This window comes from Gorilla gorilla, chromosome 14 (assembly GCF_029281585.2).
Source record: "Gorilla gorilla gorilla isolate KB3781 chromosome 14, NHGRI_mGorGor1-v2.1_pri, whole genome shotgun sequence".
NCBI lineage: Eukaryota > Metazoa > Chordata > Mammalia > Primates > Hominidae > Gorilla > Gorilla gorilla.
In genome coordinates, this window is record NC_073238.2 from 57,572,339 (window position 1) to 57,586,612 (window position 14,274).

At 43.2% G+C, this 14,274-nt stretch overlaps 1 protein-coding gene and 1 long non-coding RNA gene across 3 annotated transcripts in view; one reads left to right on the forward strand and one right to left on the reverse strand.

Moving 5' to 3' along the window:
• LOC134756983 (uncharacterized) overlaps positions 1-14,274 on the forward strand; it is a 173,830-nt gene that overhangs the window by 125,098 nt on the left and 34,458 nt on the right. The gene's annotated exons all lie outside the window — the stretch shown is intronic.
• The window catches only part of ENOX1 (ecto-NOX disulfide-thiol exchanger 1), a 573,843-nt gene that overhangs the window by 81,672 nt on the left and 477,897 nt on the right, over positions 1-14,274 (reverse strand). For both annotated transcript variants that reach the window (XM_063697309.1, XM_063697308.1), the window contains exon 11: positions 2,615-2,799. In XM_063697309.1, the coding sequence (XP_063553379.1) occupies positions 2,615-2,799 (185 nt within the window). The remainder of the gene's footprint in view (positions 1-2,614; positions 2,800-14,274) is intronic.

Here is a 14,274-nt window from a genome sequence, read left to right on the forward strand (position 1 = left end):
TAGGTTTTAAAGTCAGGCTAATTCTTTGTGGTGGGATTCAAATTAGCAAATTGTGGTCATTTATTCATACAAGGTAGATCATGATAGAAACAAGACTTTAAAAAGCACTTATATTTTAAAACTCTGTAAAAGATGTTCTGCCACAGAGATAGCCATACATGCGCCTAACAACCAGTAAACATTAACATCACAGCAGCCACCGGGGACCCAGTGCTTTCTGTAGGTTAAGGAGGCACCGCACACACCTCTCAGGCCTTGGCTCTCCCGCTCCCTGTCTTGCTCTTCATGATCCAGGATCCCACACAGCCCAGAGCTCCCACGGGCACCATGCTAGGCTTGCCTCCAGGTCTTTGTCTATTCATTCCCTCATTTGACACAGATATTTTGACTGTCCACTATGTGTCTGTTATGGATTGAATTGTGCCCTGCCCCCCAGCCCCAAATCCAAATGTTGAAGTCCTAGCCCCTACTACCACAGAATGTGACCTTATCTGGAAATAAGTCTTTGCAGATATAAGTAATCAAGATGAGGTCATCCTGGAGCAGAGTGGGCCCCTAATCCTATATGAACAGTGTATTTATAAAAAGCAGAAATTTGGACACACACACATGGAGAATGACAAGGGATGATGAAGGCAGAGAGCAGAGTGATGTTTCCACAAGTCAAGGAAGGCCAAAGATTGCCAGCCAACCTCCAGAAGCTGGGAGAGAGGCAGGAGTCAGAATCTTCCTTACAGCCTCAGAAGGAACCAACCCTGCTTTTCGACCCTAGATCTTGGACTTGTAGCCTTCAGAACTGTGAGACAATACATTTCTGTCTCAACTACATTTTTAGCTATATAAAGTACATTTTCTACTGACGAGGAGATTCTGAAAAGATATGAGAAGCTCCCTTAACTGAATCCCTCCATCAGGAGGATGGCTCAGGTGGTGATTTGGAACACTGCTCCTTTGTGGACCAGGCACGTGGCTCCTCAGTGCTTCTGCAACCCTGACTGAGCAGCTCACCCTTGCCTCCTCTGACTTCTTTTAGGTTTGAATTTGCAATAACCTAAAAGACTTTATACACTTTTAAAGCAACTGGGATAATCTTTTCTAGAGGGAGAAAGGGAGAGTTGTGTAAAGTGTGACATAGTGGCTTTTGGGCTAGGTCTGGTGTCATGGTCTTTGGGGAAATCGACGGCCTCTCATCTTGGCGAGGGCGTCGACAAACACCCAATGTTGGGGCATATGGACAACCCCAGAAGTCTCACACAGCAGCTGTTACATCGATTTTCAAGTACAGAGACCTGAGCAAGAACTGTAATGACATTTTCCTGGCTGGCTCTGACCTCTGAATCTCACTGATTAGTCTAACACACACCGTGAACATCAACCAGTTAGGACTCTAAGCCAAGACTCAAAAATTGCTTTAAAATGGCAGAAGATGTTTAAGATATAATTTGTACGAGTTGGTTATTAACTTGCTCACTTCCCAATCCGTGATTCTTTTTTATACTCTCCCTCTCAATTATTTTTCCCTGTTAGGTTGATGTTTCTGTAGTAGTTACCTCTAATCACTAAGATACTTCTGTAGGCAATCCATGCTCTGGATGTTACAGAGCAGTCAATATGGATGGGGGAATTAAAAAAAATTGACTCTATAGATTTTAACTTTCCATCATTCTACTTATATTTCCCTCGTTTAAATAAAAACAATCTTTTTTTTTTCAGAAAATATTGATTGGATTTGTATATTCAGAGGGGTAATTTAAAAATACCCATGATGATAATATGTGCTCTGTTATTCTAAGGTAACTCAAAGGCCCAAACACCTTAAGAATATCAGGTACCAATTGACGTTTTCAGATACAAATCTGACTGTGAATCTTTGACTCTATTCCCTCACTGCCAACAGTCAGATTTTCCCCTCCTGTCAACATTTTATTTCCCACGGTACCTGTTCCTTTTCCCTACTCCAAAGCCCTCAACTTTCACTTCCTTTCTAACAATTGCCATAAATACACATCTTTAAATTCAGTATGCCAGGATGAAGTCTGGCACTCTTCAACAAAAACACAGCTATTGCCCTGTTTCTAAAGTTATCTATCCCCCAAAACTCTGATGCTTCATGTATTCCATCAACAAACATTTCTTAAACACGTAATGTGCTCAAAGAACCTGACTAGATCCTAAGTGTAATACAGAAAAAGTGGAAACAATATAATTTACATTTACACTAACCTTGAAGACAGACAAACTGCTTTTGTAAAATCAGTTGTCCTGCTTTGAAGTTAAAAGTTCTAAGATTACAAAATGCTTGTATCATGCAGGGGTCTGCTAGGTATTTGCCATGGGGCCATATTTCACATGCAGCCTTTCAATCTCCTAAATCCAAATCATTTTCCTTTATTTCCTACCTCCAGGGTGATTTCTTCAACATATTTTATTGGCTTGGCTTTTCTCCAGATTCTACCCTTCCACAAACGTCATTAGCACTTTTCTGTCCTAGGAGCTTAGCTTTTTGGTTGTCATTTCTTCTCCTTCACCCTTTCCAGCACACAGCTGCCTTTCCATTTTCATTTAATACACATATCCCTTTCTCTCTCAAAAAAAAAAATTCTGGGCCGGGTACCTGCTGCATGCCTTGCATGGTTTGCTGCAGGAACTGCAGTTGCTGGTCCTTGGTGAGGTTTTCTTCCGTTCGGAAAAGCTGTTCTTTTTCTTGTTTCAGCAGCTCCACCTCATTCCTGTAGGCATCCAGCTGCCAGCGGAGACTGTCATTCTCCTCTTTCAGAGCGTAGGCCTGGGCAGCCAGGGCTGAAGGACAAACAGAACGAGTTCAGGTGAGCTACCTTCTTGCTTAGCTTGAGGAGGCCTTCTGTGGGAAAGGGAGTCTGTCACCCAAGTTCTTAATGTTTGTACCAGCTCAGAAATAAAAGCAAAATGCCATCCCCTGGGGCTCTATTTTGTAGTCAGTATGCATCACTTCTCTCGGAACTTTTATCTATTCTGTTTGTCCTGTCTTACATATCAATGTTTCTTATGGGTGCGGGATTAATTCCTCCCAAATTCGTGTCCCTTGACCTCTCCCTCAATGCTAGACACCCTCACAGACATTGGTATGTGGTGCTAGGTGGTGACAATATTTAGAATTCCAGGCAACAATCATATCTACTAAATATTGTCTTCCCCCTTTCTACGGGATTGCTTAGCTCCTTGGAGGGCTGCTTTCTTTCAAATAATCAGCAGTTCTACAGGTTGAGACATGCGGCAGCATCCCAGGGGAGAGAGGAATTTATATGCACACCACTCCTTCCTGCTCTACTGCTGGGACAAATTGCACAGATTGTTTTCCTCCAACTCCTATCAGAATGGGAAGCTGGTTCCATCTGTTTCACCAACAGATTAAAACTCTTTTCCTCTACAAGGCTGAGTGGTTACTCTAATACCTCTCCCTGAAACCCCAAATTCTCCACATTTAGATTCAGACTTCATTCATATGTCTATCTTATTAAGAAACCAAGACAGTTAACTCGGGGTCTCACACATCTCAAGGCTTCAGAAATACCCGAAACGGAAAAAGAAAACAAATGGTACCAAACAAAGATTGAGGATAGGGAAATCCCTTTCCCTAGTTTCTACCTTATTGCTTAGGGATCTCTCTGAAAATCAGCATAGCCTGCTGAGCACTCATAAAGTACTGGATCAAGAGCTTTATATGAACTCACTCACTTCATACCCCCATCAAGCCTGTGATGCCGGTGCTGGTCTTATCCCCATCTTTACAGATGAGAAAAATGTGGCACAGAGAAGTTATGTAACTCATCCAATCCCACAAAGTAAGTAGCAGAAAGCCTTCACACCCAGGCTGCAGGCTCCAGAGTCTCTGCTCTCGATTACCATCGGTCCATGTGTTTAGTTCTTACCAGGCTGTTCAAAACCAGTCTCACATTCCCCCACCAACTCTCCCACCAGTCTCCCTTTAATCTTCCCCCTCACAGAAAAGCCATTCCCCACTTGTGTAAGCAAGAGAAAAGTGAAAGAAAATTTGAAACGCTTGTTACCAGAAACTTCAAACATGTAACTTTCAGTAGATAAGGGCACGGTGTGGAGCCCACCGCACACCAGGTCAGTGCATGCGCGTTTCCAGCCCCCGTTCCCTGTGTCAGAGGACCAAATCAAGGTTGCCTCCTGAGTGTTCTACCTGCATATTACAGTTCCATGGTGATAAAGCTTTACCGAGGTGCTCTGAGACCATAGTGAATTCTCTCCTCAAATATCAAATGTCAAATTATGTTAATAATAGTTTTATAGTTGAGTGTTTTACAGTACTCCATCTTGCAAAATGATAATCTCTGTGTAGTACACACTGAACTACTAATCAGGCAGAACATGCAATTACCCAGAAATTTCCCTACATCAAGCCAGTAGGGATCAATTACTTAACATGCATTTACTTCATATTTACCTGTGCTCAGTTCTGTGAGGGCATCTCAGACCACAAAAAGAGGAGACAGAATACATCTCTTCTCTCAAAGAGCTTAATCTAGTAGAAACTGACACATTTAAAAAGAAACTATTGCTTTCAAAGGAAGAAAGGATAGTGTGATGTCTGGAATACAGCAGGCACTCAATAAATGTTGGTTGAATGAATAAATGAATAAATAAATGAGTCGAGATGCATGACAAAAAAATGCATCCTATAGGAGTTCAGAGAAGAGAAATAAAAATTCAGACTGAAGGAATAAAAGAGGGCTTTGGAAGATGAAAACCCCAAGAACTTGGGAAGGATGTCTCTCAGTCAGGAGCCAGAGCATAAGCAAAAGCCCAGATATGAAAATCAAAGGTAGAACACTTGGGACAAGAAGGAGAGAAACTTGACCAAAAGCCAAGTGTTTGCCTGGAAGCAGTGAGAGAAAGGGAATCCATGTCAGGTGATGGGAGAAGATGGGGAAGGTTAGGTTCAATGGAGTGGCCAATTGAGAACTACTGACAGTGCTTGGAGTAGTGGAAGGACATGATGAAATTGGGATTTAGGAACATTAGTTTGGCAATGGTGCATGGAATGAACTGGAGGCTGAAGAGAATGAATAAAGGAGATTTTATTTGGTGTATGTGTGTGCAAAACCAAGGAGCAGCCACTTTTACAGTTTTCAGAGACCTACTCATAAAATCAGAAATTATCCAGCATGTAACCCGCAGCATGAGCCAGTGCTTTTTAACATTGTACAGCCCAGCTTCAGATCTTGTCCACACCCTGAGATACCACCTCCTGACAGCTCCGTTTACCAAGCCATAAGGAAATGGTTATGAGGAATCATTTGTGAGAGGGATGTTGTAATAGGGCAAAATCACAGAAAATGCAAATGATGAAGAAAGTGTTGGCACTACATAGGCACATTACTACATTTAGTAGCATTCAAAGACACTTAAGTCATTTCCTTAGGAAGCTCTATTTGGCCCTTTTTCAATTCAGAGTGGCATTTTTATTATCACAACTGATAGCAGGTGTTTGTGAAGAAATTGATTAGTATGCAGGGATGGAAATTACATTTTCCAAATGAATTGCATAGTCTGCAAGATATGCTGAAATCTGTATAGCAAAATGCAAGCAGCTATAAAGCATGTGCCAGCAGCATTATTTAAATAAATTATCTGAACATAAATACATATAGGAAAGTGTACCATCCATTATTTTAGGGGATCTCTTACAAACTTATGGAATGGTACTGCTGAGAGCTCTTATTCTTGGCTAAGCCAAGTGACTACAGTGCCTGCCAAGCAGGATATAATATTGTTTGCATTCCCGGAATAGGAATGTGATATCATCATATTAAAAAAACCTACACAACAGCTGTAATTCCCCCCACCAAAAAAAAAAATCAATACCATAGCAAATTCCATCGACATTTTTATAATTGGGGGACATAACTGATTTACATTCCTGATTAAATGATTTCAAGCTTGATTTTTACAAAAAAATTTTCGTTACTCATGTGGCAGCAAGTAGTTATCTTCTAAAGGGTGAGAAATTGTATATTGACTCCACTTAGCTTCAGGCCACCTGTTTGTAAACATCACTCAGTGTCATACTGTAGCCCTGAATCTATTCCTCAGACAAGGCTGCCTGGAAGAGGCTATATTATGTTTCTTGGGCCAGAGCGCTAACAGAAAAAAAATCCTAATAATTTCTGACTTAATATAACTTCTCAGTATATTAAAAATTCAGGAATTGGAAAGGGCAACTGTTTTTATTTCTCTCTCTTCTCTTTAATTCTTTCTGGAATACTGTACTAAATTAAAGAGTTTTGAAACAATGTGTCATCAAGCTTCCATGATAAAATTTACCTTATGAGACTGCACAATGAATCCACTATCCAAATAAGTATAAGGATTAAAAAAAAAAAGTACAGTGTGCATCTTTCGGTAGGAATTCCTAAGGAGTGCACTGAGTGCCAATAAATGGAATATGTAAGAGACACCCCATGTGGATTACCAATTTCTGATAATAAAAAAAGAATAGAATTAGACAACTTAAATGTCAACCGGACTGAATGTGATTAAATATTTTGTTGGTGATTTTAAAGGCACTGCTGAATCTAGTGGTGCCTCTGGATTACCATCAATTAATTCACCAACCACCCATTTATGTATTTATTAAGAAAACATGGTGAGGAGCTGTAGCATTCACAAGAAGCTTAAGGCCAGCACAGTCACCCATTTCTACTTAGTCAGTACTTTAGAAAAATTCTGAATACTGGAATTTTCTGATTGGATCAAAAATGAAATAATAAAATTGGAAAAATTTTGCTAGGCAAGATTGTTATACTTCAAAACTTAGCATTAGACTAAAAAATGACCAAAGTGACACTAGTGTATGAAAATCAATCCAAAGGTTGAACTGCACTGCTGAAGAAAAGGCTTAAAGGTATTGTGACATCTTGTTATATTCTTTACTAGATTCTATATAAACCATTATTCTTTATATTAATTATGGTCAAAGTGACCTCCTCTTCTGTCTCCTGTCTCACTGTGTTTCCATGGGAACAGATAATGCCATGCTTAACTTCTTTAAGTAAATAATCTGGAGAAAGCCTTGAAATCTCTTTTACCAGCCTGAGCCAGCCTCAGAAAAATAATTAGCAATATATGAAAAATGTAAGTTGTTTTGGGTTATGTCCCAGTAAGCTGACAGTCTGTTAATATCTTTTTCATGCTCAGGCAAGATGTAACTAAATAATAAAACATTTTAACATATTGTTTCTAACAATATCTGTGTTTCTCCAGAACTCTTAGTCTTTCTGTGTTTGGGGAACTCTGTGTTTAACATTCCCCCTCCACTTTGCCAGATGTCCTCCTGAAATGCTGGAAGGACACTGCTGAACTGTAGATTTCCTTCCCACATGCAAAGAAAGTCTTTTTCAAGAATTTCATTGGCTGCTACCCAGGAAGGCAGTTGTACCGATAGCCCCTGAACACAGGAGGGCGGAGGCAGGCTGGCCTGGCAAATGTCACCACAATATCTGTGTGCCTTCAACGGCTGCCTCCTCAGCCACGATCCTGCCTCCTGCTCCACTATGAAAGGGAGCTGTAGTTATGGCCCAGTGACAGGGACTCTCTCCAGCTTCTATCTGCTTCTCTGCATTCTGAATCTTCTTGTGAGGTGCCTTGAGGCCTTTAGAGGCTATTCTGTGGCAGAGACATTATCACGCTGTGTACTCAAACTCATGCTTCTCTTTGTATACAGCAGTGTTGCTCCTGAGAGGTGACTGCCCTAGAGGGTGCCATGTGTGCAGTCTCATCAATGGAGTGTGAGGGGGAGTGAGGATGCCTTCTGCACAGTCCCTCAGTCTCTGCCTGCTGCTGGAATAGGCTTGGGTCTCTGAGTCACCACATGGAGGAAAGGTGCCCACAGGCCCAGAATATCTGCCTTGGACTGTTGTGTGCCCAAAAAGTAACACTTTTTTTTTGGTTAGGCCATCTTTATACAGCAGCTGGTGTTACTCTAACCCAGTGTTCTCCAAACATTGGCCTGCATTACAAGCTCCTGGCGGGCATATTAAAACACACTTTTCTGGGCCCTACCCTCAGTTTCCAGTTCAGTTTGTCTGGGAGGAAGCCCAAGAATTAGCATTCTTCCAAGTCCCCAGGTGGTGCTGATGCTGCTGGTGCAGAGACCACACTTTGAGAGCCACTGCTCAGACCGCCGCTCATTCTATCCCAATTCCTAAACTGGGGTTGTGGTTGGCTTGTTTGGAGAAATGCTTCTGAAAGAACCACATGCTTGGCTTGTCATTCTGGTTTTATTCCTTGATCTCCTTTTGTATGAGCCCCGACTCCATGTTCTGCACCTGGGAAGGCAGCCCTGTTGCATCCCTGTGCCCAGGTCCCATGAGCTCAGATTGCCCCGTGCCCTGGCTATCTCCTATGGAAGATTTGGGCAAAAGGCACAGTCACTATTCTGTTTTCTTCAAATAACAGTAGCAGTAATGGGAATAGCAACAGTGGTAGTGACAGCTAATGATTTTTATGTGCCAGGCACTGAGGTAAGCATATTCTTTACACAGTATCCTTTCATCCTCATGAAAACATGATACAGTCAATATGATTATTATTTCTATTTTCCAGATGATGGAAGTGAGTTTTTGGGAGACAGAGGTTGCTGGTTGGAGGTAAAAGGTGTGGCTCTAGGACTATATTCCTCCATGTAATGCCACCAGGCTAGCTTAGCTCCATGTAAGTGCCGCCCATCCCAGAGAAAGGAGTAAACCAGGGACCCTACTGTAGTGGCTAGTTTGCTCCTAACAGAAGTAAAACATTCAATTTCTGGCTCTATCTGGGGAGTGTTCTGCTGGAGAGAGACTCTGCTATGAAGGCAGAGAGGATGATCCTGTTTTAAAATAAACATGCAGGTATTTTCTGCAGGACAAACTTGGGGATGATTTATGGAGAAGTTAAACTCACTCTTCAGGAAATCTTGAGGCCTGGCTGGAACCACTTAGGGATCCTACTTTCTGCCCTGTGTCCCTCTCCTCTCAAACGGCCACACTGATACCCACTAATCCCAGAGCTCAAGAGCCTGAGTTGCTAATAATGCTTTATTGAGAGAGTTTTGTCCATAGACCCATGCTGATCTCAGGATTCCCAAAGATCCAGTATGAGACTATTCACCCCATCCATCTGAACTCACCTATCTTTGATTTTTAAAGTGTCTGTGCCTTCAGTTAGAATAAAGGTGACAGAAACTCCTCTGCTGTTATGCTGACCTCCCATGAACTCTGTCCCCTGAGTCTACTTTGCTTGGGCTAATGAAGGCCAAAGACAAGGACCAGTACCATGTCAGAAGATTAACAGAGGCTTGGGGTCCTTCATCGTTGGTAGCCTCATTCTCAGTGGCTGCTGTTGCCATCAGTGCCTCCCAGTGGCCAGGCACAGAGCTGGAAAATATCCTAGGATGACATCTGCCAACAGCCAGTCTCCTGCTGGAGAGCCTCTTATGGTACCAACAAAGTACAATTGATCTGCTTTTCAACAATACCTGTATCACCACTGAAGCAGCAATCTTTCTCAAATTGCTCACGGAAATTTCTTCTGCTACATTTTTGCAGGATTATTATTATTACAACTTAGCATTGACATAACATTTCATATGTGCAGTGTGTATTCGAATCTGCACATTAGCTATTATTAGGGAAAGCTAAACAGAAGCACAATGCAGTGTCTATTTCCATCTTTGTGTGAGGCCAGTGGAATAAGGGTAATTTCGGGAGTGCAGGTAAGCTAGATCCTGTTATTGTGATGGCTTAAATGTGAGTCTGGAGGCACAATGGGCAGCAGGTGACTCAGGAAAAAAAAATTCTCTGCTCCTTCCTCCAGAGAGCTCTTCCTGAGGAAGTACTCTGCACCAGCAGCAGAACTAGGAGGTGCTGCTGGGCTGCTGCCACTATGGAGAATTCACATCATGCCTTATCACTTTTCCATTTACATTACTATCCTCTGCTCCGACCCAAAACCATCCCCATTTTCCTCAGAGGAAAATAAGCAAAGGAAAGAGACATGTTCACTTCTTGCAAAAGCAGGATAAGTCCGTCATTTGAAACGCTGTTGAAGGATGCTCTGTCAGGTGAGGATGCCTTTAGAGTCCTCCAGGAAACACATCAGAAGTGAACGCTGCAAGCATGAGCTGAGCTCCCTACTCTAGGCCAAGCCGGGGACAGGGCAGGGAAGCAGGGCTCTCAGCCCCTGCCCAGCCTGGCCTCCGCAGCTCCCAGCCCAGCCGCAGGAAGAGCTACAGATATGGAACCTGGTAGAAACTGGTTAGAAGGGCTCCAGGAGGGGCCATCCTCACACTGTGTAGTGGGAGTCAAATAAGGGAGAGAAGGCTTCTGGCTGGAACATAAGAGCTGGGGGAGGCTCTTTATGGAAGGCAGTGGTTGAGCTCACACATTGAAAAGCTGAAGGAAAGCAGAGTGGGACTGCTGCACAGTGGACAGCTTTACCAAAGATTCAGCGATCTCCAGGAGGATGTGCCATGGCTATGGAGAGGCGAGCAGGCTGCTTCCTACTGAGCCCCAAGGCCAGGAGGGGGCACTTTTCCCCAGTCTTCCTTTTCTTTTAATTAGATTTTAGTTTTCTTTTTCACTTTCAGTCCCTATTTTGATTGCCAAGATTATAGGGCCATTTTTAAAAAATCTTCTAAAGGCTTTAAAGATTCTTTTTAAGGAAAGTCAGGCTTAGCTAAGCCAAGCTAGACAATAAAATGACACTGGCTTTCAGGAATTGTACCCCCTCCCCTGCAGACAGTGCACCTCCCTTGGGTGTAGTACTCCACCATGGGCTTGGCTCTGTGTGACTTCATCCTAGCTAGTAGTTGGTCTTGGCCAAAGACAGAAACTTTAAACAGCAATCCTTCCCTCCAAAACAACTCCTCTCATTTTCTCACCAGTCTGCAGTATAAAAGCAGTGACCTCTTTTTCCTCCCATCTTACAAATGTCCTTCCTTTTTAACAAGTGGTCATTTCTAATTTTCATCAAGAAACTTTCCCCTTAAGAAGTGGTATTTCCCCTCTCCTGCTCTACCCTCTACACAGAAACACACACACGCACACACACAGTTATATTAATATTTGAATTGGTGCTTCTACCATATAAAACACATCCACACTATGAAATGTGAAATGATGGCCAGCTCAAACCTAAAGTATATCTTCTCAGTTCTATGCATTGCTCTTTGCAAGGAGTAGCATCTTTTTCTGTAAAGTTTTTATTTTATAGTGCCAAATACTTGCGATAATGGGTTGAACAGAAAACTTTTTTTGAAAGTTACTTCCGCCTTAGGTAAACCCTAACTATCCAGACTAGTAAGTGGGCACCAAGACTTCACTTTTATGCTTGGGCAATGACTCTGCTTGGGCTGTCTCTGAGGCTCCTCCTCCCCACTGTTCTCATTACCAACATTGAAATTGACTTATGAACACTTACTTGTGTCTGGCACTAGGACAGAAAGTATCTGCATCCTCTCTAAATGTATAACCAAGGTGGGAGGACCCAGTATGAACAGGTAGCTGGCATCCTGAGGTATCTGTACCACTTTGGTATCTCTTAAATGAGAAACCTGGGACTCATCCCAGATGTTACGAATCTGAGATTCTGGAATGGGGCCCAGGGATGTGCCTTTCAGCAAGTTTCTAGGGTGATTGATGCATGCCAACATTTTAGAGCCACCTCCCTGGCCTTTAGGGACCAGGTCCCCACTTCCTAATGCTTTCTTCATGACTTTCTTCTAGTCTTAGATTTCTTTCATTAGTTTTTCATATTTGCTTTCTTTCAGCCTTTTCCAACAGCTGAAAGGACCTTCTCTCCTGCTTTTACAACCCAACACAGCCTTCTGGGCTTCTCTGCCTCTGCCATGTCTTCTCACATTCCATTAACCTATCGGCCTGCTCCTTGCTGAATGCTACCTTCTGCCTCTCCTGGAATGACACTGTGACTGAATGCTTGTGTAAATCCTACAGGCAGTGACTCCAAAGCACATTGTCCTCATCTGCTCGATGTTGTTGTGCATTACTTTTCTTTGCAGCCATATGTCTGGAGAAAGTTTCTGCTATGGCAGGCTTGTGGCTTGCACCCAGGAGAGGCCAGGCTGAACCTCTGGAACTAATTGCCCTTGACCGGGCCCCAGGAACAGCCTTTTCACTGTGGGAGAGGAGGCCCCTCCCACGTACACATGCTTACCACACCAGTCTCTAGATTCGCAGAGGCTTTTCTCCTTGGCGAGTGGCCAGGCATGCCTGCTTCCCTCTCTCACTGCTGATGGATGAGCAAACAGTTCCTGTCTATTCTCCTAGAGGTAGAGAAAGGCAGGGACTCTGTCCTTGGCTTGCATCACCACTCATATCAGGCCACCCTCCACCCTTGCCCTCCCTTTTCAAGCCGCCCTTTTTTCCAGTGAACCAGAGGATACTCCAAAGGTGCCCGACACAGACCTGTGAGGGGACTTCTCCACCTGGGTCTCACACGCTCCACTTAAACTACCTCCCTCTCACTTCTTTCTTTGCTCCTTTATCATTGCCTATGTCAGTCACTTCCTGTCCACTACAGATTTTTATACTTTACTCCATTTTTGTTTTCTTCTCATTCCCACATTACTTTACCTCACCTCAACCCGTTTTGTCCTTCCTTCCCACCTAATAGGTGGGAAAAGAGGTAACCTTTCTCACATCCTCACAAAAAAAGTTTTTGCTTTGTTCATTAAAATGATTTGTTTTGCATTTCTGGTGAGTGTAATTGTTCAGGTAGCAATGTTTTATTCTTACCAGTGCCTCCTTAAAAAGCCTTTGCAAGTGCTGAGGTGCCAGTTAAGCACTATATGACAGCCATCATCCTCACATTACAGGCCAGTGGTTTTCAATCCTTTGTGCAGCGAATCACCTGGGGACTGTTTTAATAACACCGATGCCTGGGCATTAACCTGCGGCCATTGGTATGTGTATAAAGTTTCCCAGGTGATTCTCATGTGCAGACGGGGCCGTGAACCACACATTCACACCTTCTGCTCTACACCAGCATCAACTCTCCACATTGCCACAGTGCCTGGTATTTGCAACATGCCACAGAATCCCTTAATTGTTTATCTCTCACAGTCTTATTGAGGAACTCTCAGGATGAGCCTCATGTCATTGCTGAGAAAGCTGAGGCTTGGTGAAGGGATATTATTTGCCAAGCCATGCCAGAAATAAAACCAAGGTACTTCAAGGGCCCTCTGACCTCATCTGCTCAAAGTTACTTTTTTTTTTTTTTTCCAGAGTCTCGCTGTCACCCAGGCTGGAGTGCAGTGGTGTGACCTTGGCTCGTTGCAACCTCTGCCTCCCGGGCTTACACGATTCTCCTGCCTCAGCCTCCCATCTAGCTGGGATTACAGGTGTGTGCCACCACACCTGGCTAATTTTTGTATTTTTAGTACAGACAGGGTTTCACTATGCTGGCCAGGCTGGTCTGGAACTCTTGACCTCAAATGATCCGCCTACCTCGGCCTCCCAAAGTGCTGGGATTACAGGTGTGAGTCACTGTACCCAGGCTCAAAGTTACTTCTTTATTCACTGACTCTAAACTCCCCCTGCCAACAACAATTGTTCTCACTCATAGAGGTCCCTTTCTCAGAGCCATTCTAACACTCTTACCACCCAGATGAGCCTCTCTTCCAAAGAGAGTATCATAGTGAGCTTGGCAGTGCTTAGTCAGGCCCGACAGTGGGGAGGAAACGCAGAAGGAAGCCAAGGACTTATTTTCGGAATTCTCAATATTTCAGTGATTCAGATGGCTTCAGTTCACATTCTTCAACTGGACACATCATCACTTCTTTTTATCCCCAGAGTTTGAGTGCCACAAAATCTTGCTTTGACAAACTCAGCATTAGTCTTGGAGTCCTTGGGCAGGGGAAATGCATGTATTTTATAAACTGTCTGGATGGATAAATTACAGCAATTTTTCCCTGGGAAAGAGTTGTTCAGACATTTAAACCCTCTATATATTGAGCATGATAACCTTTCTCACATCCCCACAAAAAAAGTTTTTGCTTTGTTCATTAAAATGATTTGTTTTGCGTTTCTGGTGAGTATAATTTTTCAGGTAGCAATGTTTTATTCTTACCAGAGCCTCCTTAAAAATCCTCTGCGACTGGGTGTGGTGGCTCACGCCTGTAATCCCAGCACTTTGGGAGGCCGAGGTGGGCATATCATGAAGTCAGGAGATCGAGACCATCCTGGCTAATACAGTGAGACCCCGTCTCTACTA